This window comes from Eptatretus burgeri, chromosome 13 (assembly GCF_056783735.1).
Source record: "Eptatretus burgeri isolate ZD-2024b chromosome 13, Ebu_testis_v1, whole genome shotgun sequence".
NCBI classification, from domain to species: domain Eukaryota; kingdom Metazoa; phylum Chordata; class Myxini; order Myxiniformes; family Myxinidae; genus Eptatretus; species Eptatretus burgeri.
Window position 1 is genome coordinate 30,992,830 of NC_140973.1, and position 24,492 is coordinate 31,017,321.

Sequence of the window (24,492 nt, forward strand, 5' to 3'; positions counted from 1 at the left end):
TGCATCCACATTTTCGATAAACGATAGAACAAAGCCAATTAAAGGGCCATCCCCATTAGTTTCTCAAAAAACAAAAATAAGTGTGGATGCCACAAAGTGATGAGCACTGCCTCCATCACATTGTATCCTCAAGTGACTGCATTTACTTTGACTTTAAAATGTTTCTTCAGTGAAATGTGTGTCGACCTTTGTAATCGTTTCCTGTTGTGTTTTTTCTTTTCTGTACAACCTTCCTCAAGGTTCCATTCCATTCTTCACCCTTGCAAAGTGTTCATAACATGAAAAAGAATAACTTTAAAATGGTATTTGGTTCATACCTCATGTGGTGTTTTATATCTGATGTTTTATACGTATACCTGATGCGGTCTCAGTATAACAAATCCATTTGCTTAATTGACTGATTGCTCCATAAAATTTGTTGCACTCCAACTTCAAAACATCCAGGACAACACAAATGGGACGCATTGTCACCCCAATGCCCTCGCAGCACAGACTCGACCATTGCATTGGCACACTTCACTGTGTTGTGATGCTGAACCTTCACACACAAGACTTGTGGCACCATCTCAAACTTTGAATAATTGGCCATGATATCTCGTAAAGCATTACACAACATGATACGATTGTCAGGTGGTTAATTTTTTTTCCCCTTCGTTTGGCAGGAATTGGGAAAGAAGGAGGACGTAAAAGTGGAAGCTAATGTGGAACCAGAATCAACAAGAAAATCCATTGCTCCTCGAAGAATGAGAGTATGTCATTCGTCGAATCTAAGATTGCAATTGTTGCACGGATGTGTTGTTTTGAACCAACTGTCGCAGACAATCTATTCTCATGTTATCTCCAATGATTCTACTTTCCATCACTTCCCTCTTCCTACACACTTCACCCCTAACTTCCTTCTCCTACCTTCCATCTTTGTCCTTTTTTTAATTTTTTTTTTTGCAATCTTAAAATTTCTTATGTTTATCCTCGACTCTGTGTGGATAAATATGGTATATAGATGGACCATTTTATTGGTTGCAAAGCATGGCATGCCACAATACTAAACACAAACATATGGGCAATACCCCTGGGTGCTGATCTGGTCGTGGCTGGATAAGAGAACCAGGGAACCATTGGTAGGCATGGATGACCCACAAAATATATAATGGAGAAGAAAGTAAATAGCTATGGATTTATTTTTTAAGGCCATGAACAAACCTTGGTACATCACAGGTGATAAAGGTTGTGGTCAAGTTTCATTGAAATTGTGTGTGTGGTTTCAGAGAAGAAAACAAACATATTTTGGGGGGGGGGCAACCCCCATGTAGAATCCGTGAGTCAGTGAGTCCCAGGAGTTTGACGGATCAGTGAGTCCCAGGAGTTTGAATGACTGAGCTTCCTCAAGAGGATTGTTAAGAAAGTCGATATGAGGGTTTGCAAGACGGTCCTTTTGGAGTGAAATAGTGAGAGTGTGATGTTTATATCGAAAATTGAAAGGGTTGAAATGGTGAGTGAGATTTGTTTGGATCCTTTAAAAGCTTTTCAAAACGTATTAAAATGCTTGAATGCCTTTATTTCTCTGGCGTCATCGTGATTCTCACTCCACCCTCTCCAAGTTTCCCTCTCACTCCACCCTCTCCAAGTTTCCCTCTCACTCCACCCTCTTCAAGCTTCCCGCACACCCCGCCCTTTCCAAACTTCCCCTGCACCCCTCGCTCTCCAAGTTTCCCCCTCACCCCACTCCCTTAATACTTCCTCAATGCTTCCCCTCGTCCCGCCCCTCTCGCCTTGCATCCTCGTCCCGCCCCCTCTCGCCTTGCACCATTGTCCCGCCCCCTCTCGCCTTGCACCCTCGTCCCGCCCCTCTCGCCTTGCACCCTCGTCCCGCCCCTCTCGCCTTGCACCCTCGTCCCGCCCCTCTCACATTGCCTCCGTCCTGCCCCCTCTCGCCTTGCCCCCTCCTCCCATCCCCTCTTGCCTTGCCCCCTCCCATCCCCTCCTGCCATCCCCCTCATCCCCCCACCCACGATCCCCTCGTCCCACCCATTGCCACACCCCTTTTCCCGTCCTCTCATTCTCCCCTTCCCATCTTCCTCACCCCCCCCACCCCATACCTCACCCTCCAAATGCCTCTTTCCCTGTACCTGTGTGGACTTCAAACATCCAACTCCTCCACTCCAACCAGACATCTCTCAATCCAGGCTGTTGCTGACATCTGTTCAGCAGAATCCTTCCTCCCACAGAATGTCCCTAACAGAACTCCTTCATATCTCTCACTGGCTATTGTCTCTTCTGATTTCATCGGCCTGAACCCCGCCCTACTGGCGGAGTTGCTTTTTACATCAATAACCCCATTTCTCACTTTCCTTGTACTTATCTTACACCTCCCAACCCCCAGGAGTATCTTTGTCTGCGACTTCTCCTCCGCTCCCACCTCTTGTTTGTCTGTGTGTTGTACCGTCCTCCAAACAGTGACGACTCCATCTACATCTCTGTCCCAAACAACATGGACCAACTTTTAACCACTCATCCTAACTCCCTCTTCCTCATATGTGCCACTTTCAATTGTCACCATGCAAGTTGTCTGGATGTTGACGCCTCTCTCACCAGCCCATAGCACTTCAGCAAAGGACTTCTGTGACTCTGGAACTTATTCAAACTGTGAACTTTCCCACCTGGATTTCTCCCAATGGAAAATCCTCCCTTCTGCACTTGGTGATGACAAACTGCCCCACAAATGTTTCCTGCTCTTTCTCTGCTCCAATTAGTTCATCTGATCATATGCTTGTGAGAGTCAACAGCTCCCTGACTATTCTCAGAGAGCTGCCTCAATGCCAGAGTCTGGAAGTTCACTCGGGCGGATTCGCAGGGACCGTGCAAGCAGCCATCTCTCTTCAGGACTGGTCTCCTACATCTACTACCCCTGATATTAACTCAGCTTGGGAATTCTTCCACAGAAACCTGCATGCTCTCATGCACAGTTTCATCCCATCTTGTCTTCACATATCCTACCCCTCTTCCTGCTCGTGGTGCACTGCATTTGGTGAGGCAGTTACTTTGAAACAACCTACCTTCTCTTCCTGGAAGGCAAATCTGACCAAAGGCAACGTCAGTGCATTTCAAAAGTCCACAACAAGTGTGTATCCACTTTCTGAAGTGCGAGAAAACAACATCTGTCCAACCTCAAGAATGAACTTTCAAACATGTCTCCCTCCTCTGAATCCTGGTGGTGTCTTGTTAAGTCTGTCTCTGGTGCATGCTCCCCTTCCATCCCTTCCCTCACTTGAAATAGTGCCATAGCCGACTCCACTCGCAAGAAGGCCAAATCCCCAAATTCTGTGTTTGCTTCCAAATCATGTCCTCAACCCCTCACTCACTGTACCCAACTACTCCTGGACTCTGTATCTTTTGCACCTGAGAATGTGGAGAAGGTTCTTTCAACCCTTGACTCTGACTCTGCAACTGGACGAGACGGCATCAGATCACGTGTCCTAAAAATCTGCTCTGCTGCTTTTGCACAGGCTCTCATTGCCCTTTTCACCCTATCATTTGCCCTAGGTCTGCATTTTAATACATTTGATATGAAATCTGCATCACTGCATTTCATTAAAATGTGGAAAAACAGATCCCCTTCACGACAGAACTGTCGACTTGCTTCCAATTATCAGCAAGGTCATGGATCCATCATCGCAGTTCATATGAAATCCTTCCATTTCTCCAACAGCCTCATCTTCGATCACCAATTTGGACAACCCAGGTCAGTCTACTTTGGACTTGCTGCTTATAGTCTCCCAACAATGGATAGATGACTTCAATGCCGGACATGAGATCAGGGCCGTGTCCCTGGACAAATCTCGTACTTTCGTTAGTCTGGCATCTTGCCTTGCTCTCCAAACTCTTTGCCTATGGCATCCAAGGCCAATGTCATGCATTGCTTGCTGACTTCCTCCACTCTTATAACCAAAGTGTGGCTCTCAACAAAATCCTTTCATCTCCTCTCACTGTCCAGGCTGGAGTGCCCCGAAGCAATGTTCTGAGCCCAGTTCTATTCGTGATCTTCATTAATGATCTCTCTGACTCTGGAAAATACCCTTTATACGTTTGCTGATAACTCCACCCTCTGCCGTGACATCCTTCATCCTTCAGTCAGGGAGGCTGCAGCCTCTTCCCTCTCTTCAGACCTTGACAAAATCACAAGCTGGTCAAACACTTGGAATATGTCCTTCAATCCAGACAAATCTCACACTCCAACTCTCTTTCTGGAAGGACCATCCAGCAACCCTATCCCTTTACCCATTTACTTTCTTAATGATCCTCTTGAGGAAGTTCAATTATTCAAACTCCTCGGTCTCACTATCAGCCGTGATCTTTCTCGGGCAAACCATATTTCAAAGTTGGCCTCCAAAGCCAGGACTGAGCATCCTCTGCCATACAAAGTCCTTCCTTGGCCACCACCCCCCCCCCCAACCCCTAGGTTTCTGCAAGGTGCACACAGTCTATCTGCAACCCCCTTCTGGTGAAACTCCTAAAATCCATGATCACTGCTCACTTCAACTCATTCATTCCTCTTTCCCCCCCCCCCCACCTGTGCAACCAACTTCCCCATTCTCTTCAATCTCATTCTTCCCTCCAGGTCTTCAAGACAGCTGTTCACCACAATCTCAGATCATCCCCAATCCAAAACCATGATCTTTTCTACCCTCATTAATTGTCCCACCCCAAATCCTCTTCCTTCCAAATTTCCAGTTTTTCCTTTTGGATCCATCTTATCAACCCCATACATCCTTTCGTGTTCCCCATTGCTCCCCACACCCATTATTCGTCCAAGTCTCCCTCTATCTTGTCCTTCAACTTCACTGTTGGTGCCTCCCTTCCTCTACTGTTCCTTTTGTCCTGTTCGGTCCTGATCCGTTCAGTGTATTAGCTCTTCCATGAGCCTTGACTCTGTTAAATAATAAATAAATAAAAAACATGGACGGGAATACAAACGAAGAAGCAATACAAGTCAACTAATCCCAAATTCCAGACGCACCCCTGAGTTAACAAACGAACAGATCCTTAATTATCTAAGCACTTAACGGGCCCATTCACACGTCAGTAGATGGACAAGAGAATCAGTCAGGGCTGAAAATATAGCTGGCTGTCCCTCGACAAGATGCAGCTGATTCCCCGGTGGAGACACTGAACAGTTTGTGCCATGGATGGAGCTGGCACGAGGGGAGATGTTGGTACGGCCTGCAGTATAGGTGTGTCGGGAGAGGGGAGTAGGCAGATGCTTTGTGCCTTGCAGAAACTCCTCAATTTCTCATGCAGCTTTCTCAGCTAGGTCTCCTGGATTCCCTCCTCCCCCCCCCCAACAGTTCGCATCACTCCCTGTTATAGATTCTGCCTCCATCTGCAGCCGTGATGCCATTAGCTCCTTCCTTCTTGGCTGCCATTGCCTCGGGGCCCAGTTTGTGGGTGTGCATTCCACCCCGACCCTTCACCCAGATGATGCTGACGGGGCGGGACCAATCGGGATGGTGGTTGTCGGCTATTCACGCCTAAACTGGTGCCTGATGGCCTGTCGTACCTTTGAAAGCAGCATAAAAGACAGCTTACGAAGGGATAAAACATTTTAAAAGTTTCAGGGGAAAGCGGTTTTAGACGCACACTTATAGGGAGGGAAGAAGACAGCTTTCTACGCATATAACGATGCATGTCCTTGATTGCAATTAAATTACCTCATGTTTATGCCAACACATGCACTTTGGGAAATAGCTCTCGCTTTGGGATACAAAGTTGCACCCAAGAAAGCATTCCCACAACGCTATGAATACAGTTATAATCGGTTTCTTGCTGTATTTTTTTTTCTATACAACCTTCCTAAGGGTTCCATTCCATTATTCACTCTTTCAAAGGGTTCATACCATGAGAAAGAAGAACTTTAAAATGGTAAGTAATTGCTTTATACCTGATGAAGTTGTCTCGGTATAATAAATCAAATTGGGACATATTGTCACACCAAGGCGTTCACAGCACAGACTAAACCATTACATTAGCACACATCACCATGTTGTGATACGGCTAAGCATTACTCAACATGACAATATTGTCTGGTGGTAAAAAAAAAATTCCCCTTCTTTTTGTAGGAAATTGGGAAGAAGAATGTCGAAGAGGAAGAAAATGTGGAATCGGTATCGACACGTAAAACGATTGCTCCTCAAAGAATAAGAGTAGGTCATTAGTTTAATGTAGCATTGCAGTTGTTGCAAGGATGGATAGTTTTAAGCCAATTGCCTGAGACTGGTCGAGTTGGAGCCATCTCTTTAGTCTATACCAAAATGTTGATTCCTCTCTTACTTTTTATTCTCCACTCAAAAACGTTAATTTCTTCCCTCTCCTCCCTGTGTATTTATCATGGATCCCTCTTGCATCGCCATTCTTTGTATCTCCAACGATTACAATTTCATTCCCTCCGCCACTGAAGGTGAAGGAGGTGATGTTTTCACCCCTTTTTGTTGGGTCGCCGAAATAGGTGACCCTTATTGTCAGTAATTCTGTCTTTGTTTGGATGTTTGTTCGTTTGTCATCAGCATAATTGGTAGTAAACGTGGGCCGATTTTGACCAAACTCGGGTGGTAGGTACATCTTATGACCTCGTGCTTTGGAAATTGTGATGGCTGCTCGGGACGCTTTGGTTCCCCAGCAACAACCAAAAAAAAACCTTCAAAATCGGTACCGTTCACGCGAAATCAATTCCGAAAGCCATTATCGCACGTAGGGTTATGAAATTTGGCACAACTGATCTACAGGTGATGCTCTATCAAATATATTCCGGTTTTTGTGATATATGGAATACTTTACCCGCAGCGCCCCCTACAATTACTGTATGCGCGAAAATTGAAGGCCCCCTAGCGACCAGGTGAGTGCATCGATACGAATGAAACTTTGCAGGTTCATGGTACTCAATGAGTACTACAACTTTGCCGCAGGACATATTGACCGATTTCACTTAGGTCAGGGGTCAAAGGTCAATCAGTGCAAAAATAGATAATATGTGAGAGCTGGAGGTGCCTTCACGCCAAATGCTACTCCTCCTAGGGTTATGTTTGGATGGTCATGAAAATTCACAGTAATCATCTGGAATACATTGTGCACAAACGATCGAGCCGGATTTTCGATTTAGATCTTTGTTCACCCACAGCACCCTCTCGAACTTTGGGGATTTCCGATATCAAACCGCATTTTCGGTACTTTTCATTCAAATGGATACCGAGTAGTTATCGGTAGATGGAACTGGATGAGATTTGATATGCATAATCTTAAGGCGATTCCCTATCCGCTATATGACATCCATTTTGCTCTATATCTTATAGTTTCCATGCTCGGCGACCCATCTCCGCCTACCGGCTTGTCTGTCTGTCTGTTTGTTTGTCTGTTTGTTTGTGTGCAGGATATCTCAAAAATTTGTGGACGGATTCAGACAAAACTTGGTGGACATGTTGGGTGTGTGACAAGGAAGAATTAATTCAATTTTGGTGAAGATCTGAATCGGATCCGGATCTGAGAATTTTTTTTTTTAAGTGATTCTTCAGCATTGAGACGAGAAAGAACTAAATCGATTTATAGCACGATATCTCAAAAAAGTTGTGGACAGATTCGATTGAAACTTGGTAGACAGGTTGGGTGTGTGGCAAAGATGAATTGATTCGATTTTGGTGAAGATCCGAATCCGGATTTGGATACGAGAATTATTTAATTTTTAAAGTGATTCTTCACCATTGAGAGAGAGGGCCAAAATCGATATTGTACTGTATAGCATGATATTTCAAAAATGTATTGGGCCCGATATGTTCTTGTGGATCAGGCATTGCATGGCAGAGGTATGTGCTCTAACGAGTGCTCTTATGGTTCCTTCTTTCTTTCTCTTGCCTTCCACATTTCTATTTTTTTTTCTATTTTTTTTCACTTTCTCAAGTTTGTCCTCAACTGTCATTTTCAAGGTAATTAATCGATATGCCCTTTTATTGATTGTAGGACATGCCACACCACATCTTTCAACCAATGAAAAGACCTGTCTTTATTTCATTTATTGTGGTGCATCCACATTTTCTATAAACAATAAAATAATGCCAATTAAAGGCCAATTAGAATAATGCCATCCCCATCAGTTTCTCTAAACACAAAAATTACCCCCATGCGGGAGTGACGGTCATCTCTGCGAGAAAATATATAACCTCCTGAAGGTAGGGCAGTTTTTGCAAACTTTGAAGTCACATGATGCGAAAACGAAAGCGAATATCGAAAATCCGGCCCGACAAAATTTAGATATTGTCCCATAGATTTATATGCCACAATCAAATTCAAGATCGCTTGAGAAATGGCGGAGGAGATAGATTTTGAAAATCGTCATTTTCGCATTTTTTGCCAACTTTGAAGTCACGTGACACGAAAACGAAAGTGAATATCGAAAATCCAGCCTGACCAAATTTAGATATTGTCCTAGAGATTCATATGCCACAATCAAATTCAAGATCGCTTGAGAAATGTAGGAGGAGATAGATTTTGAAAATCGTCGTTTTCGCATGAAAATCGTCATTTTCGCATTTTTGCCAACTTTGAAGTCATGTGACACGAAAACGAAAGCGAATATCGAAAATCCGGCCCGATCAAAATTTAGATATTGTCTCATAGATTCATATGCCACCATCAAATTCAAGATCGCTTGAGAAATGGCGGAGGAGATAGAATTTGAAAATCGTCATTTTCGCAACTTCAAAGGCCTCGTGACCTTGACCTTGACCTTCGGTGACCTTGAAAGTCATACCATCGTTTACGTCTCATCGACCTCTATCAGGATCACTAATGACCAGGTCTCCCGCTTCAACTTCATTGTGAACGGACGGACGGACGGACGGATCGTCACCTCTCCTCTCAACACCAATATTATTAGGTCATGTTGGAAGAGATGACCTAAAAATGAGTGTGGATGCAACAAAGTGACTAGCACTGCCTCCATCACATTGTATTCTCAAGTGACTGCATTTACTCTGACTTTAAAATGTTTCTTCAGTAGACTGTGTCGACCTTTGTAATCGTTTGTTGTATTTATTTCTGTACAACCTTCCTGAAGGTTCCATTCAATTCTTCACCCTTGCAAAGTGTTCTTAACATGACAAAGACTAACTTTAAAATGGTAATTGTTTTATACCTTATACAGTGTTTTATACCTGATGCAGTGTTTTATACCTGATGTTTAAGACCTATATCTGATGCAGTCTGGGTATAACGAATCGATTTCCTTCATTGACTGACTGTTCAATAAAATTTGTTGTACGAGGACTCCAAAGCATTCAGGACAACACATATAGGACGCATTGTCACACCAATGTCTTCTCAGCACAGACTCTATCATTGCATTGGCACACTTCACTGCGTTGTGATACGGCACGTGTGGATAAATGCTACATCTTCACACAAGACTTGTGGCACCATCTGAGACTTTGACTAATTGGCCAGGAGATCTTGTAAAGCATTACACAACGTGATACAATTGTCAGGTGGTTAATTTTTTTTCTTCTTTTGGTAGGAAATGGGGAAGAAGAAGAACGTAAAAGAGGAAGAAAATGTTGAACCAGAATCAACTCGAAAAACCATTGCTCCTCGAAGAATGAGAGTATGTCAATCATCAAATTAAAAATTGCAATTGTTGCAACAATATGGTGTTTTAAGCCGACTGTCTGAGACGGGTTTTGTTTGGGCTGTCTTTATTCTCAATTCAAAATCTATTATTTCCTACATCCTCTGGTTCTGCCTCAAGTATGTTCTATCCCTTCACCTTAATATATCTCCTATGATTCCACTTTCCATTCCTTCCCTCTTCCTGCATGCTTCAACCCTACTTTGCTTCTCCTTCCTTCCATCTTTCTCTTTTTATTTTTATTGAATCTTAAAATTTATTAGGTTCACCCCCAACTCTTTTGGATGAAATAGGGAACATCGATGGACTCTCGGCTTCCCTCTCGTCCTGCCCCTCTCGGGTTCCCCCTCATCCTGCCTCCTCTCGGGTTCCCCTCGACCTGCCTCCTCTTGGGTTCCCCTCGTCCTGCCCCCTCTCGGGTTCCCCCTCGCCCCGCCCCCTCTCGGGTCCCCCCTCGTCCCGCCCCTCTCGGGTTCCCCTCGTCCCGCCCTCTCGGGTTCCCCCTCATCCTGCCTTCTCTCGGTGTCCCCCTCGTCCTGTCCCCTCTCGGGTTCCACCTCGTCCTGCCCCCTCTGGGGTTCCCCTCGCTCTTCCCCCTCTCGGGTTCCCTCTCGTCCTGCCCCCTCTCCGGTTTCCCCTCGTCCTTCCCCCTCTCGGGTTTCCCCTCGTCCTTCCCCCTCTCGGGTTTCCCCTCGTCCTTCCCCCTCTCGGGTTTCCCCTCGTCCTTCCCCCTCTCGGGTTCCCCCTCGTCCTTCCCCCTCTCGGGTTCCCCCTCGTCCTTCCCCCTCTCGGGTTCCCTCTCGCTCTGCCCCCTCTCGGGTTCCCTCTCGTCCCGCCCCCTCTCGGGTTCCCTCTCGTCCCGCCCCCTCTCGGGTTCCCTCTCGTCCCGCCCCTCTCGGGTTCCCCCTCGTCCTGCCCCCTCTCGGGTTCCCCCTCGTCCTGTCCCCTCTCGGGTTCCACCTCGTCCTGCCCCCTCTGGGGTTCCCCCTCGCTCTTCCCCCTCTCGGGTTCCCCCTCGTCCTGCCCCCTCTCGGGTTCCCCCTCGTCCTGCCCCCTCTCGGGTTCCACCTCGTCCTGCCCCCTCTGGGGTTCCCCTCGCTCTGCCCCCTCTCGGGTTCCCCCTCGTCCTTCCCCCTCTCGGGTTCCCCCTCGTCCTTCCCCCTCTCGGGTTCCCTCTCGCTCTGCCCCCTCTCGGGTTCCCTCTCGTCCCGCCCCCTCTCGGGTTCCCTCTCGTCCCGCCCCCTCTCCGGTTTCCCCTCGTCCTTCCCCCTCTCGGGTTCCCCCTCGTCCTTCCCCCTCTCGGGTTCCCCCTCGTCCTGCCCCCTCTGGGGTTCCCCCTCGCTCTTCCCCCTCTCGGGTTCCCCCTCGTCCTGCCCCCTCTCGGGTTCCCCCTCGTCCTGCCCCCTCTCGGGTTCCCCCTCGTCCTGCCCCCTCTGGGGTTCCCCTCGCTCTGCCCCCTCTCGGGTTCCCCCTCGTCCCGCCCCCTCTCGGGTTCCCCCTCGTCCCGCCCCTCTCTGGTTCCCACTCGTCCCGCCCCCTCTTGGGTTCCCCCTCCTCCCACCCCTTCTCGGGTTCCCCCTCGTCCTGCCCCCTCTCGGGTTCCCTCTCGCTCTGCCCCCTCTCGGGTTCCCCCTCGTCCCGCCCCCTCTCGGGTTCCCTCTCGTCCCGCCCCTCTCGGGTTTCCCCTCGTCCTGCCCCCTCTCGGGTTCCCCTCGTCCTGTCCCCTCTCGGGTAACCCCTCGTCCTGCCCCCTCTCGGGTTCCCCCTCGCTCTTCCCCCTCTCGGGTTCCCCCTCGTCCTGCCCCCTCTCGGGTTCCCCCCCGTCCTGCCCCCTCTCGGGTTCCACCTCGTCCTGCCCCCTCTGGGGTTCCCCTCGCTCTGCCCCCTCTCGGGTTCCCCCTCGTCCCGCCCCCTCTCGGGTTCCCCCTCGTCCCGCCCCCTCTCTGGTTCCCACTCGTCCCGCCCCCTCTTGGGTTCCCCCTCCTCCCACCCCTTCTCGGGTTCCCCCTCGTCCTGCCCCTCTCGGGTTCTCCCTCGTCCCGCTCCCTCTCGGATTTCCCCCTCGTCCCGCCACCTCTCGGGTTCCTCCTCGTCCCGCCACCTCCTCTTTCCTTTTTCGCTTGTCTTTTATGCAAAACCCCATGCCGCATGACTATCAACGCATTGTATCCTCAAGTGACTGCATTTACTCCGACTCTAAAATGTTTCTTTGAAGTGGAATATATGAAGACGATTGTCATTGGGTTTTTTTGTTGTATCTTCTTTTTCCATACAACCTTGCTTTAGGTTCCATTCCATTCTTCACCCATGAAAAATGTTCATCACATGAAAAAGAAGAACTTTAAAACGGTGATTGTTTTATATCTGATACACTTATGGGGACATTAGGAATCGATTTCCTTTATTGACTTATCTTTAGATAAAAATTTTGGACGAGGACTCCAAGGCATTCAGGACAACATGAGTGGGAAGTATTGTCACACCAATGCCCTCACAGCACAGACTCGACCGTTACATGAGCACACGTCACTGTGTTGCGATGCCGCACCTTCACATAAGAATTGCGCACCATCTCAAAGTTAGAATAACTGGTCATGAGATCTTGTAAATCTTAACACTACATGATACTACTGTCTGGTGGTTAATTTTTTTTCTTTCTCTTTTGGTAGGAAATGGAGAAGAAGGATGACGTAAAAGAGGAAGAAAATGTGGAACCAAAACCAATGCGAAAAACAATTGCTCCTCAAAGAATGATCGTACGCTATTCGTCTTATCTAAGATTGCAATTTTTGCACGAATATGTTGTCTTAAGCACACGAAAATAAACGCAATTTGTACTGGCAGCCAGGCTGCATTGTTTTAGTTGAAGGCTTGGAGAAAGAGAAGTACTTTGAATGAGGCGTTGAGAAGAAAATCCACAATACTGGTTTGCCATTTTGTGGTTTTAATTGTTCTCAATTGCTGTTTGCTATACCAAGGTGTTATTCGGTGGTGATCCTTTTCGGTCTTAGTTCCATGTCGGTATCCACAACGTCTGCAACAGAGAGCTCTTTGGCTGATGGTAGGCGGGCAATATAAAATGTAAAATGTTAGGTGTACGAAACAAAATCCAGACTCGGTGGTGTCATGGTCAGAGCATCCACTCCAATTCTGCAAGGTGGGTGGTTCAAACCCTGGCTGAGTGATGCCAAATAATTTTGGAAATGGTACGTGCTGATTCCCTTGCCTTGACGTTCAGAATTTAAAAGGTTAAGAACACTGACACTCCCCATAGGTTGACCTGCACTGGGAGGAGGAAATGCCTCAGGAATTCCACACTCAATGTGGTAAGAAAAGCGGCACCATTGTTGTGACGTCTCTGGTACCCAGAGTACCCCGGGGAGTGATGGCACTTCCGTGTGTGTGTGTGTGTGTGTGTGTGTGTGTGTGTGTGTGTGTGTGTGTGTGTGTGTGTGTGTGTGTGTGCGTGTGTGCCAGTCTTGACAGCTCCACTACTAGCTTTAAATCCTATTGAAAAAAGTGGGTGGGTGGGAGAGCTTTAGCTAGATTTTCGTGTTCTCAGTCGCTAAACGTGCTGTTCGTCATACCAAATTTGTTGCGTCGTGTTCTTTATCATCGTCATTTTCTCAACTGTATTTTCTGTTAATTGTTCATCACTTTGTTCTGGTATTGATCAATACACTGTAATTGTGGAGCACCGGATTGTTACGTGGTCCTGTCCGCCACCTGCACAATCCTCAAATAGCATCGGCCCGTCAAAGGAGACTATACGTCATTCACCGCTGAAGCCTAAACAATCTTTGCCTCGGTTTTCGGCATGCAGAAAACTTTAACAAAGATCTGTCGCTACAACCGTTCTTCATTCGAATTAGATTGCCCAAGTGATTTCACCTAGTGGAGGCTTCGACTAAATTGTTGATGCCCGTAGCAACGATGTATTTTAACATGTGCGTGTGCACGCTGTCGTCATACTGCCTATTTGATGTTCTGCTTTGTTTTTTTTTTTCTTTAATTTCCTTTTTTTTTTCTTGCAGGGTTGTGTATCATCGCATGGCCAGGACCTTCCAATGCCCATTAATGTGGTGTCTGGTAACCTTCATCAGCCATCACATGAAGCTACTACCACACAGCGGATTGAAGATGCACAGACCTCTTCTCCTTCGGTACCTTTCCACATCTCTCCTTCAAAGGCTGGAACATGTGAGGATGTTGAACCCTCAAGAAAAACCTGCACAGTCCCCTTGGAATTGTCACCATGTCCCTGCCCCTCACCACCACCAATATCCCTCAAAGTCAAGCGCACATACTCGCGTCTTTCTGAGCCCTCCGTGATGGGAGATTCTCCCCTGCCTTCATGCTCTGGTGAATCACAGACTCCTACTTGTAATTCCAGTTCAGTCCAGCATGACTCTCTCTTTGGATTTGCGAACCTGCTGAGCTCTGAGCAGCTGGCTTCAATTTCTCCAGTTCATTCGAGAGAAGAGTGTTCATTCCCTGCTGTTGGGAGTTTTGTTCTTCCTTGTTCACAAGGTACTGAGGATTGTTTTCCCATTCCTGGAGTTGAGCTTGATAAGAAAAAGAAAAAGAAGAGGATTGCCAGGCAATTAGATGTGAGTACCACAACATATTTCTGCTTTTGTAAAATTAGGCTTGGTAATAGATTACCGTTTGGTCTTTTCTACAGTCATTAAAGATTGTGATGTAGTTTGTGTAGGGATAATACAAAAGATAACAAGAATGGCACTCGATAGAGTGCATTGTCTCGCCTCGTGTGCTCATTCTGAACAAAAATACCATCGTTAACTGAACACACAACTATGGCCCACTGCTATTATGACCCATATACACGTACCATCCATGCGCCCGATTATGTCACACACATTGCCCTTATCCGTAGGTTTATTGATTATTAGGATATTTCACAACCACTTTTGTGCACATTAAGGCTGACTTTGTTGGACCAAAATGAAGATTAGTATGCAAAACATTTCTAACTATATTCTCCATGGCTATTCCATCATATCGTTATAGCTTTCCACCGCGTTCGGCGTGCGGACGACCGTTTCAGCCAAATCGCGGTCGCGCGCCCACCGAAGGCCGCAGTCCAGTCGTGGCTTTCCGGAATCCAGCCACGGATGCCTTAACTCATCATAAACTAGTCAATTATTCTGTCCACGCGCTACAGGGTCAATCGCCGAATTGTCGATATACCTAACTATTCGCGCGGACAGAAATACCGAGGGTTTATACCTCGACGGGACTTGTATGAAAACGAGCCGCTTAAGCGTGCTCGTTCCGTGTGCGAAGCCGAGCGGTTTTAAATCGCCAAATCCCGTCAGACCAAATGATCACGTTTATTGGCTTTAATAGCCAGTTAATTCCCGATACGTGCCGTGGCAGTCAATACAAGGAAAATGACGCAAACGAGCAGGTGAACGTTTAAACAATGGGTATTTATTTTTACACAGGCATGCAAGCAATGGGGGCTCAGGGAAAACGACACGAGAAAGCCTACAGCCGATTGCTATTTCATTTACAGCACGCACTTAATACAATTCTACTTAGAGGGACAAGGCGCCACAGACTCTCACACAAAAACCCAAGGAAAGAAAGAAACTGGCTCGTGAGCCTTTAATGTTCCTCAGAGCCGGGATGACTGGAAGGCTCCGAGAAGCCAGGCCGGTTACCTTGTCGCCCCTCGGTGGCGACTAGGTGAGCTTTGGCTCGGCGACCCTCGGTGTCTCCGTCTCACTGGCTCGTTGCCAACGCGCCCGTTGCTTGAGCAGTTCGGGGGCCTCAAGGGCGGCTTGGTCGGTCAAGGGCCTGACTGCGCGCCCGACTCTCCACGCTCCCACAAACGAGCTCTCCGGCTTCTCCCACGAACTGCTGCTCCAGCGATCTCGTCCCACCAACGACTCGACCTTTCCCACCAACTCCACGACGACACTCAACTTCCTCCACCTCAACTGCCTCCAACTCAACTTCCTTCTCGGCGTCCCAACACGGCTTTTTATCGGGTCCGGGGCGTTCGCCCCTCCCCCTTTTCCTCTCCGCACAAGGCAAAATCCTTGGGATCTCCGATGGAGATGTGCTTACGCCTTTTTGAGGGCCCCGCCCCAACCGTCAGATCTGTTTTCTTTGGGTGGCTTTCTGGGAGTGTTGTTCTTTGGTGTAGAGGAGGGTCGTTCTTCTTCAAGGCAAAGGGCTGTTTTTCACAGTTATGTTTGTGGAGATGGCGTGGTTGTAGACTTTGTGGCGTTGTGGTGGGGATGGCATGGTTGTGGAGATGATGGTGTTGTGGTGGAGGTGGCATGGTTGTAGAGTTTGTTGTTGAGGAGATGTTGTTTAAAATAAAAGAGAGCAAAGGAATAAGGGCTAACTCAAAGATTCACAGCCCGGCACACGAACGAGACCCGTTACACATCGGTGGGGAAATCTAACCTGAAACACACACTTATCGAAATAACTGATCTCTGGGGAACCTGAATGGTGGTCTGTGAATTTCCACATCCGTAACACTATGTATGAAGTTTTACATTGATCTGTTGAGTGGTTATGGAGAATTTTTTATTTTTATTTTTATTTTTTTTTACGTTTCTCTCTTCAATTAAATATGGCCACCAGACCACGTGACATGATGTTATAAATTTTATTACTTTAAAATTGTATGTGTGTACATATATATATATATATATATATATATATATATATATATATATATATATATATATATATATATATAACAAATACCACCTGTCGCTTCGCTGATGGGAATGCGAAGGCGGGGAGGTGAGAGGAAGGGAAGGCAGACATGCGGTGCAGCGTTAAATATGATTCATACTGTTTCATCAAAATGATTCTGCATTGAATAACAATGAAGATGGAAACAAAATAATGTCTGAAATCCATTTTCTACCGGTCATACTATAAACACGACCCGGAGACAAACACCTCCTGGACACGTTCAGAGACAAATACTATCTGGACATAATCAATGTGAGGGAGAGAGAAGAGAGGGAGAGAGACAGAGACAGGTGGGGGGAGGGGAGTTTGCAGAGAGAAAGTGTTGTGCTTTATGAAACACACACACACACACACACACACACACACACACACACACACACACACACACACACACACACACACACACACACACACACACACACACACACACACACCTTGGCCAATATTCTTCGTCTTGCGTATGGCAGCTTAGCTGCCGGGGTAGCTATCATTTATTGGAAGCGCGACTGTGTCGCTGATGCAGTGCCCCTACCAGCACACACTGGTACTCATTTTGCCGACCTCGGAAGGATGACAGGCTGAGTCAACCCCCTGGTATATTAATTCAGCGGCCAACGGGGCTTGAACTCAGGACCCTAGGATCCCAAGCCGCCACACTAAGCCAACACCAGGCTTATAATTGGCCAACATTGGCAATTCGTCAGGGATCGGCAGATTGGAGTCGGCGTGATTACCGACTACATTACGTCCTGTACACAACCCAAAAACCTTGAGTAGCTTTCACCCTTGTTTTGGGGGAATTTCAATCAACATTTATTGACATTTCAGGGAGATGTGCATAAACATTAATCTTTAAAAACAGCTGCCAATCGTCACGTGATGAGAGGGGGAAAATTAATTCGCTCTGCAATTGAGAAAACTTGTTAATATGGCAAACAGCTTGGATATCGGGTGTTATAAAATAATTTCCTTTGAAACTCACAAAGAGAAACCATATAACCTTTGTAAACCATATACTTCAAACTTGAAGCAACTGCCGACTGTACATCCCGATAGGGACACAAACTGCACCGCTATTGACTGTAGGGTTCTCGCCAACTGGCTGAAGCACCCCATTTAAATGGTTGATAAGGAACGGCTGGCCAGGCTGTGGCTGCATACCTTAGAGAATCCCTTTAACTTTAAAGCTGGTCTTCACCAGGCCCACAGTAGTTAAAGAAATTTAATGAATTCGTTCAAATAATTACTTTATCCACAAAAGAGTTGCTGTTTTAACATAGAACAACCCTGGAGACATCGCAAAGTTTAATCGCCCGTGAAATAAACATTGCAGATAATAATCCGCCATTAACAGAGAAAACTAGAAGGGCACTCGGTAGAGCACATACTTCCGCCACGCAATGCCTGATTCACGAAAACATATCAGGCCCAATACATTTTTGAAATATCATGATATATATATATATATATATATATATATATATATATATATATATATATATATATATATATATATATATATATATATATATATATATTGTTTTTAGCCCTATCTCTCAATGGTGAAGAATCACTTTAAAAATTAAACAATTATCGTATCCAGATTTGGATACAGATCTTCGCCAAAATCGAATCATTTCATCCGTGCTACATACCCAACGTGTCCACCAAGTTTCGTCCAAATCCGTCCACAACGTTTTGAGATATCATGCTGGATATAGTTTTTCGCCTTATCTCTTAATGGTGAAGAATCACTTAAAAAATTCTAGTAGTCTGATCCGGATCTTCACCAAAATCTAATCAGTTCGTCCTTGTCACACACCCAACTTGTCCGCAAAATTTCATCTGAATCCGTACACAACTTTTTGATATATATCTGCACACAGACAAACAGACAGACAGAGAAGGGTCAAACCATAACTTCCTTCACCTTCGGTGGTGGAGTTAATCAGATGACGGGCGATATCTTTATCATTAAGAAATCATTGTGGCCTGTTCCAAGTCAAGGCATGGTTGAGCAGGCCAAAATACATGATGGCTTCAGACCCCCAGCGAGGTAACCCAGGATGCGCCTTTAGACCCCAGAGAGCGAGGTGGCCGAGCCACTCCAGTGGCGCTTTAGCTGTGTGTTTCGGGTCGTTGTCGAACTGAAAGGTGAACGTCCGTCCCAATTTCAGCTTTCTTGCAGAGGGCAGGTTTTCCTCCGGGATTTTTCTGTATTTTGCTCCATCCATTTTCTCTTCTATCCTGACAAGTGCCCCAGTTCCTGCTGATGAGAAACATCACCATAACATGATGCTGACTCCACCATGCTTCACAGTAGGGATGGTGTTCTTTAGGTGATGTGCTGTGTTGGGTTTGTGCCAAATGTAACGTTTTGCATTTTGGCCAAAAAGTTCCATCTTGGTTTTGTCAGAGCAGAAAACTTTTTGCCACATGGCTTCAGAATCTCTGGAATGTTTTTTTGCATTCCTCAAACGGGACTCAAGGAGGGCTTTTTGGAGTAATGGTTTCCTTATTGTCACCCTGCCATACATGCCAGACTTGTGGAGTGCTTGGGATATTGTTGTCACATGCACACAGTGATAATATAATGACTTGTTTCTCTTTCAAAGTTGCCATTGACCTCTTGGTGGCCTTTCTGATCAGTCTCCTTGCTTGGTCTTCAGTTTGGAGGGATGGCCTGATCTAGACAGGGTCTTGGTGGTACGATACACCTTCGACTTCTTAATGATTGTCTTTGACTGTGCTTCAAGGGATATTCAAGTCCTTTGAAATATTTTTACACCCATCCCGCAATCTGTGCCTTTCCACAATTTTATCCCAGAGGTCGTTTGAAAGCTCCTTGGTGCTCATGGTTGAGTCTTTGCTGTGAAATGCACTACCCAGCAGAGGAAACTTCCAGGAACAGCTGATATTATTCTGAAATAATCAGAATCACTACAATTTAACACAGATGGTGGCCAATTAACCTGGTGTGTCATTTTGTAGGTGATTGGTTATACCTGAGCAAACTTAAAATTTATATTATACTGGGGGTGGACACTTATCCGATCAAGATATTATAGTTTTGTATTTTAAATTAATGTTCTGAAATGTATGGAATTTGTTTTCACTTGGAAGTTGTGGGTTACGATGTGTAAATAAAGGTTGAAAAAGTCTGCTTTCATGTCATTTAATTCCAGGCTACAAGGCAACAAAAGGTAAAAAATTTGACTTTCTATAGACACTGTAATTCCTATATTTTTTTCTTAATCTTGCGAGAATCCCAGAAGATGTTATCTCACAATGCTTTGCATTCAGCCGTTTACCCAATATCCTGCATCGATTTTTCAAAACTTCTGAGTAAACTTTCCCCAAGCCATTTTCTCCTCGGTGTACCACAACCAACTTCTTCCCACTGTAATCCGACACTATGTCATTCACTCTTCCTTCACTGCACCCACACCACTCACTGCCTGCCCCTGCTGCACCCACACCACTGCCAATATCCTCAGCAACCTCACTCCACAACCGTAACCAACTATTATCGACAAATTTCTCACATTCTGCTACTTGCTGCAAATAATTAACTATCCTCAAGTGGACTATTTCCTCACACTTCCTACAACAGCGAGTCCCTTCTGCTTCCCCTATTCTTCATGTAGCTCACATTGAGCATCTATCACATTTTATGTACTCCTCTTCCTTTCTCTTCCGCTCTCTATTTGTACCCTTTTCCCCACCATATTCCCAAAACCCCAACTGACTTAAATGCTTGCTTTAAACTTGGGTAGGTAACAAAAACAAGCTGATTAGATTTTGATTAAGGTCCGGATGCAGATCTGGCCGATCAATGGGATGAAAAACATAAATTGTTCAGCCTGGCGGAGGTATGCGCTCTACCGGATGTCGTTCTCGTTCTTTCATGGGCGAGAGCGTCAAAGATCCATTTTTATCCGATATCTGCAGACTTACTGCGGTACCTAAAGAAACACTTGATGGCCTCTTTCCATCGCTGATGAATTGTTGGAAGAATAAATAAATAAATAACAAGCTTCATGTTTTAATGGACATTTTGTTGCAATTTGTGATGTGTAGAGATTATTGTTCTTTTTGCTGGAAAAGAGGTAGTGGGTGGAGGGGTATGGTGTTCAAAAGGGAGCAAAGTTTGTTTTTTGGTTTACGCTAAACCTACGTCTTCATGATTTCAAACTCCACAACACACGAGGAAGTTGGAATGACTCCGTGTTACTGGAAAAGAATGAAAACCTTTGTTTGCTTACATACACGTGACTTTGTTTTTTTTTCTTCTGGTTCTTAAGGTTTTGGAAATTCATGACATGATGACGAAGTTGAACAAGGAATTCTGCGATGCTGAGGAGTTTCAGCTGATTGTGGAGTGACATCTCTGCCTTTGAGGGCGAATGACATGGAAGACGTGTGAAAGGCGACATCTTTGTGATTTGTTGATTTCATCACCAAATGATTTTGTTTTTTGTTTTTTTTCTGTCTGCATATCATTTTGGACATTCTACGCTCTGGAGATTGACTGCAATGCTGAAAAAGTTGAAGAACTTTCGTAGGAATTTTTTTGTTTTCAATTGCTTTCATCATGCTATATGATTCTTGCTGTGTTGCCTGTGTAACAGCTGTTTGTCGTTGCTGCTGCATTACAGGTTTAATGGAGCTGCCAGTGAATGCTTCTGGAAACATTATGAATGCAACTACCGTTGTATTGCTAACGATAGCCTTGTCTCTGCCAAAATGACTTTCTGGACGGCCTGGGGTTTCTGGGGCTCAGCTTTTTAAATACCGATCAAAGTCCAGTGTGAAATTTTAACCTTTTGGTCATTTAATAAAGGGACCTTGTGCGCTATGATTGTGAAGTAACGTGTGACCCATGAGTCTGGACTGTCCTCCAAAAGGCAGAGTAATTAACCCTTTCAATTGGAATGTGCAAATTTTTTTATTTGACTGCCGGACAGTCACAAGATGCCCAACTATTTTTGAAACGTATCATGGGAAATTTGATTTCAAAAGGATGCAATGATGCAAATTAATATTTGGATTATGTACTTGGGTTTGTGTTTATTTCCATCAGCAGACAAGTACAACGATGGATGAAATCAACAGGATGATGATTGAGGTGCATGAACCGCCTTGGGAAGCGAGGAGAACCTGATGTTTCGGATGTTAACCCTTCATTGGAGCAAAAGAGAGGAACCGACATTTCCTTCGCAATTCAATAATTGTGCTCTTTTGCTCCGACAAAACGTTAATGCCCGAAATTCTCCTTCCGACAGCGATTAGCATACCTCGATCAACATCTTGTTGATGTTTGTCCATTATTTTATCTCTCCCTTGTACGACGCAAGCATTGGTGTGGAGTTTGGATCATAAATATTGACTGCCTTTTTTATTTTTTTATTATTATTTTTTTCCGATAACTTTCAAGTCTCAAATTAATTTAATTGGTCAGGAAGCATGGACCTCGTGTGTAAATATATCATAATCAAGGGCTTCACGATGTTTGTTTGTTTTTGAAGACCGTCTGTTGACTTTATTCATGTCAGACTTCACCTGATATGAAAAGCATTCTCAAAAGTTTAACTCTAGATTTTTGTCTTTATCGAAAGCCTTGTTATTTTCCGTTCTGTAGACTACTTTGTGCTGGATTTAATTTGTTTTGTAAATGGCAGAGAACCTACAAAAGGTAAGAATGCAAACTCATTGTTTTTTGATGTCTGAAGAAATTGTGGTTTCTTGCTGTTTAATAGAACACATCTCTCCCTTTTGGCATCACAAACCCCTCCCCTCCCCCTCCTCCACTGTCTCTCACCCCCAATGCTGTTTAATTCCCCACATCCCTCTCTCTCTCTTTTGGCACCACTAAGATGCCCTCCTCCCACCCTAACCAACCCCATCCTTCTCCACCAACCCTTATATTTCACTTACTCACTCACTACATTATTTTCCCTTGCTCAGTGCAACCAACATTTCCTTTGCAATTAAATAATTGTTTGAATACTTCCAATTTGTCGTTTTTGTTTGCATAGAAACAGCTCTCGACATCGGTGAAGTTGTGATTGCGTGTTTTCTTAGTTACTGACAACTTGTGCATTGTTCTAAAACGTTGGGGGAAACCCAAAGGTGGGTGGAAATGCAACTTTTGGGTATGATATCCTCTCACCTGTAATTTGAGCTCAAGAGGAAACACACCCGATAATTTGGGCTAGCATGTGGTTGGCCACGTGCCTGGCAAACACCACATACACATTGAGTCATGCCCCCCCCCCCTTGACCTTCTCACTCACAGCTGTTCAGGCAAAGATGTCATCTGCTTGCGTGAGCTATAGTTTATTGCAATTACTTTTAATCAGTCTGGATGACATTTATATGATGAATTGGGGCCGCAAGTATCTGAGGAGTGTTTGACATGTTAAGAACTTCTCTGGTTATGAGTTCAATCTGAACCATGCCTGACTTGGGTGAGCAAACATACAGAAATGCATTGGTGTTGTGCTTGTGAAAGGTTCTTTTTAATGAGGATTAGCTTGTAGTTAAACATTTCCAATTTTCTGAAAGTGTCACACATCGACAAACAAAATCTTAACACAGAAACAAGTTATTTCATTCGGTTTGCTCTACCATTCGACCATATCTACAATTATTGTGTTGAATGTTGGTAAGTCCTCAGTCACATTTGCTCTACGGCTAGGATACGGCGGCCGTACCCCCCCAACCCCCTGAATGGACAAACTTGCGGCGGCCGCAGAGTTTCTGAGGTGGCCTCAGGGTGGCCCGAGGGCGTATGGCTATCTTTTACAGGCCGTAGGGGTCTCTGTGGAATTATAGCGCGAAGTTATAACTTTTTTTCATTTCTAGGTTGGCCGTAGCAATTCGACAAGCCGTAGCCATGACGTAGATGTGTTCCACGTCGGGCGTACGGTGGGATTGCGTTATTTATGCGGCTGCCGTAGGCTCTTATCAATGAAAAATGAATTTTGCCAACCCCCAAAAAATTATGGCTGTCGCACGATTTCCACGGTCGCCGTAGGGTAGTCCTAAGGCGTCCCTGTGTTCATCGTACGGTGGCCTTGCGTTCTGTGTGACTACCTGCAGGCAACGCAGGGTCGACGCACGGTTCCCTTACGCCCGCCGTGCGCCCTGCCTCCGTGGCAGTCTGCGTCGACCATGCGCTACCGCTAGAGATCGGAGTATAGGTGTTTGCCACACACATCACATTTCACCAGCAGCTCAGACCAGACACATCACCATGCCTCCAAAGAAGCAATCAACCAAGGACAAGGGGAAAGGAACAATCAACCGTTGAGGAACAACCAGTGCCATCTGTATATAACCTGGTCCACAATCTATATGACAGATATGAGATATGATATACATATGAAAAAGAACTGGTATATATACCCACTCGTTACCATCCATCTGCCCGCACGTTCGCCTTAGGGCCCCCCTGCGGTCGCCTTGTGGGCACCTTGAGGACACCTTGCATCTGCCTTGAAAATTATATGGCCGCCGCAGGGACGCCCTAAGGTCACCGTGCGACATCAAATCAAAGACCGTACGGCACCCCCACGTTTTCGGTCTCCACAATTTCTAAATACCCCGTGCGGCTACCCAAAAAATACAAACATATGTGACTGTGGAAATACTGCGGCCGCCCTATAATTGCTAGTGGCCGTAGATTTTTTTAGACCCTATGGCCGCCGAGCCAAATGTGACTGAAGCATAACATATTAAAGAAAGAATACACCTGCTTTAGAGAGGGTTCGGCAAAAAGTAACAAGAAAAAGAGGAATCAAAGATTGCAGAACCTCTCCAGGACTTTTGTGTGGTGTTTCTGTACTGGTGTGTTACTGAACTTTATCTTTGCTTTTTGCTTGTTAATTATCAGGAGAAACCTGCATAGGATTCACATTTCGGCTGCTGCTCCTCTACCCTCAAACCCATCCAAACATAGCCAAGTGAGCCTCATTCAAAATAATTAATAAATTCTGGCTGCCAGACCATGCATCCGATCAGGTTGACATTTCAAACATGTATTCCCCCGAACTACTCGATCATAATTGTGAAGTTTCATA

The 24,492-nt window shown here is 45.5% G+C and overlaps 1 protein-coding gene across 7 annotated transcripts in view; it reads left to right on the forward strand.

Annotated features, from left to right (window-relative positions):
- Positions 1–22,417, forward strand: part of CDCA5 (cell division cycle associated 5) — a 42,399-nt gene extending 19,982 nt beyond the window's left edge. For 2 of the 7 annotated variants that reach the window (XM_085851927.1, XM_085851930.1), the window contains 7 exons: positions 663–749; positions 6,114–6,197; positions 9,554–9,640; positions 11,951–12,013; positions 12,334–12,420; positions 13,699–14,274; positions 20,713–22,417. In XM_085851927.1, coding sequence (XP_085708053.1) covers positions 663–749; positions 6,114–6,197; positions 9,554–9,640; positions 11,951–12,013; positions 12,334–12,420; positions 13,699–14,274; positions 20,713–20,793 — 1,065 coding nt within the window. In that variant the 3' untranslated portion in view covers positions 20,794–22,417. The remainder of the gene's footprint in view (positions 1–662; positions 750–6,113; positions 6,198–9,553; positions 9,641–11,950; positions 12,014–12,333; positions 12,421–13,698; positions 14,275–20,712) is intronic. The other 5 variants (XM_085851929.1, XM_085851932.1, XM_085851931.1 and 2 more) reach the window with 3 other exon arrangements.
- The last annotated feature ends 2,075 nt before the right edge of the window (positions 22,418–24,492 follow it).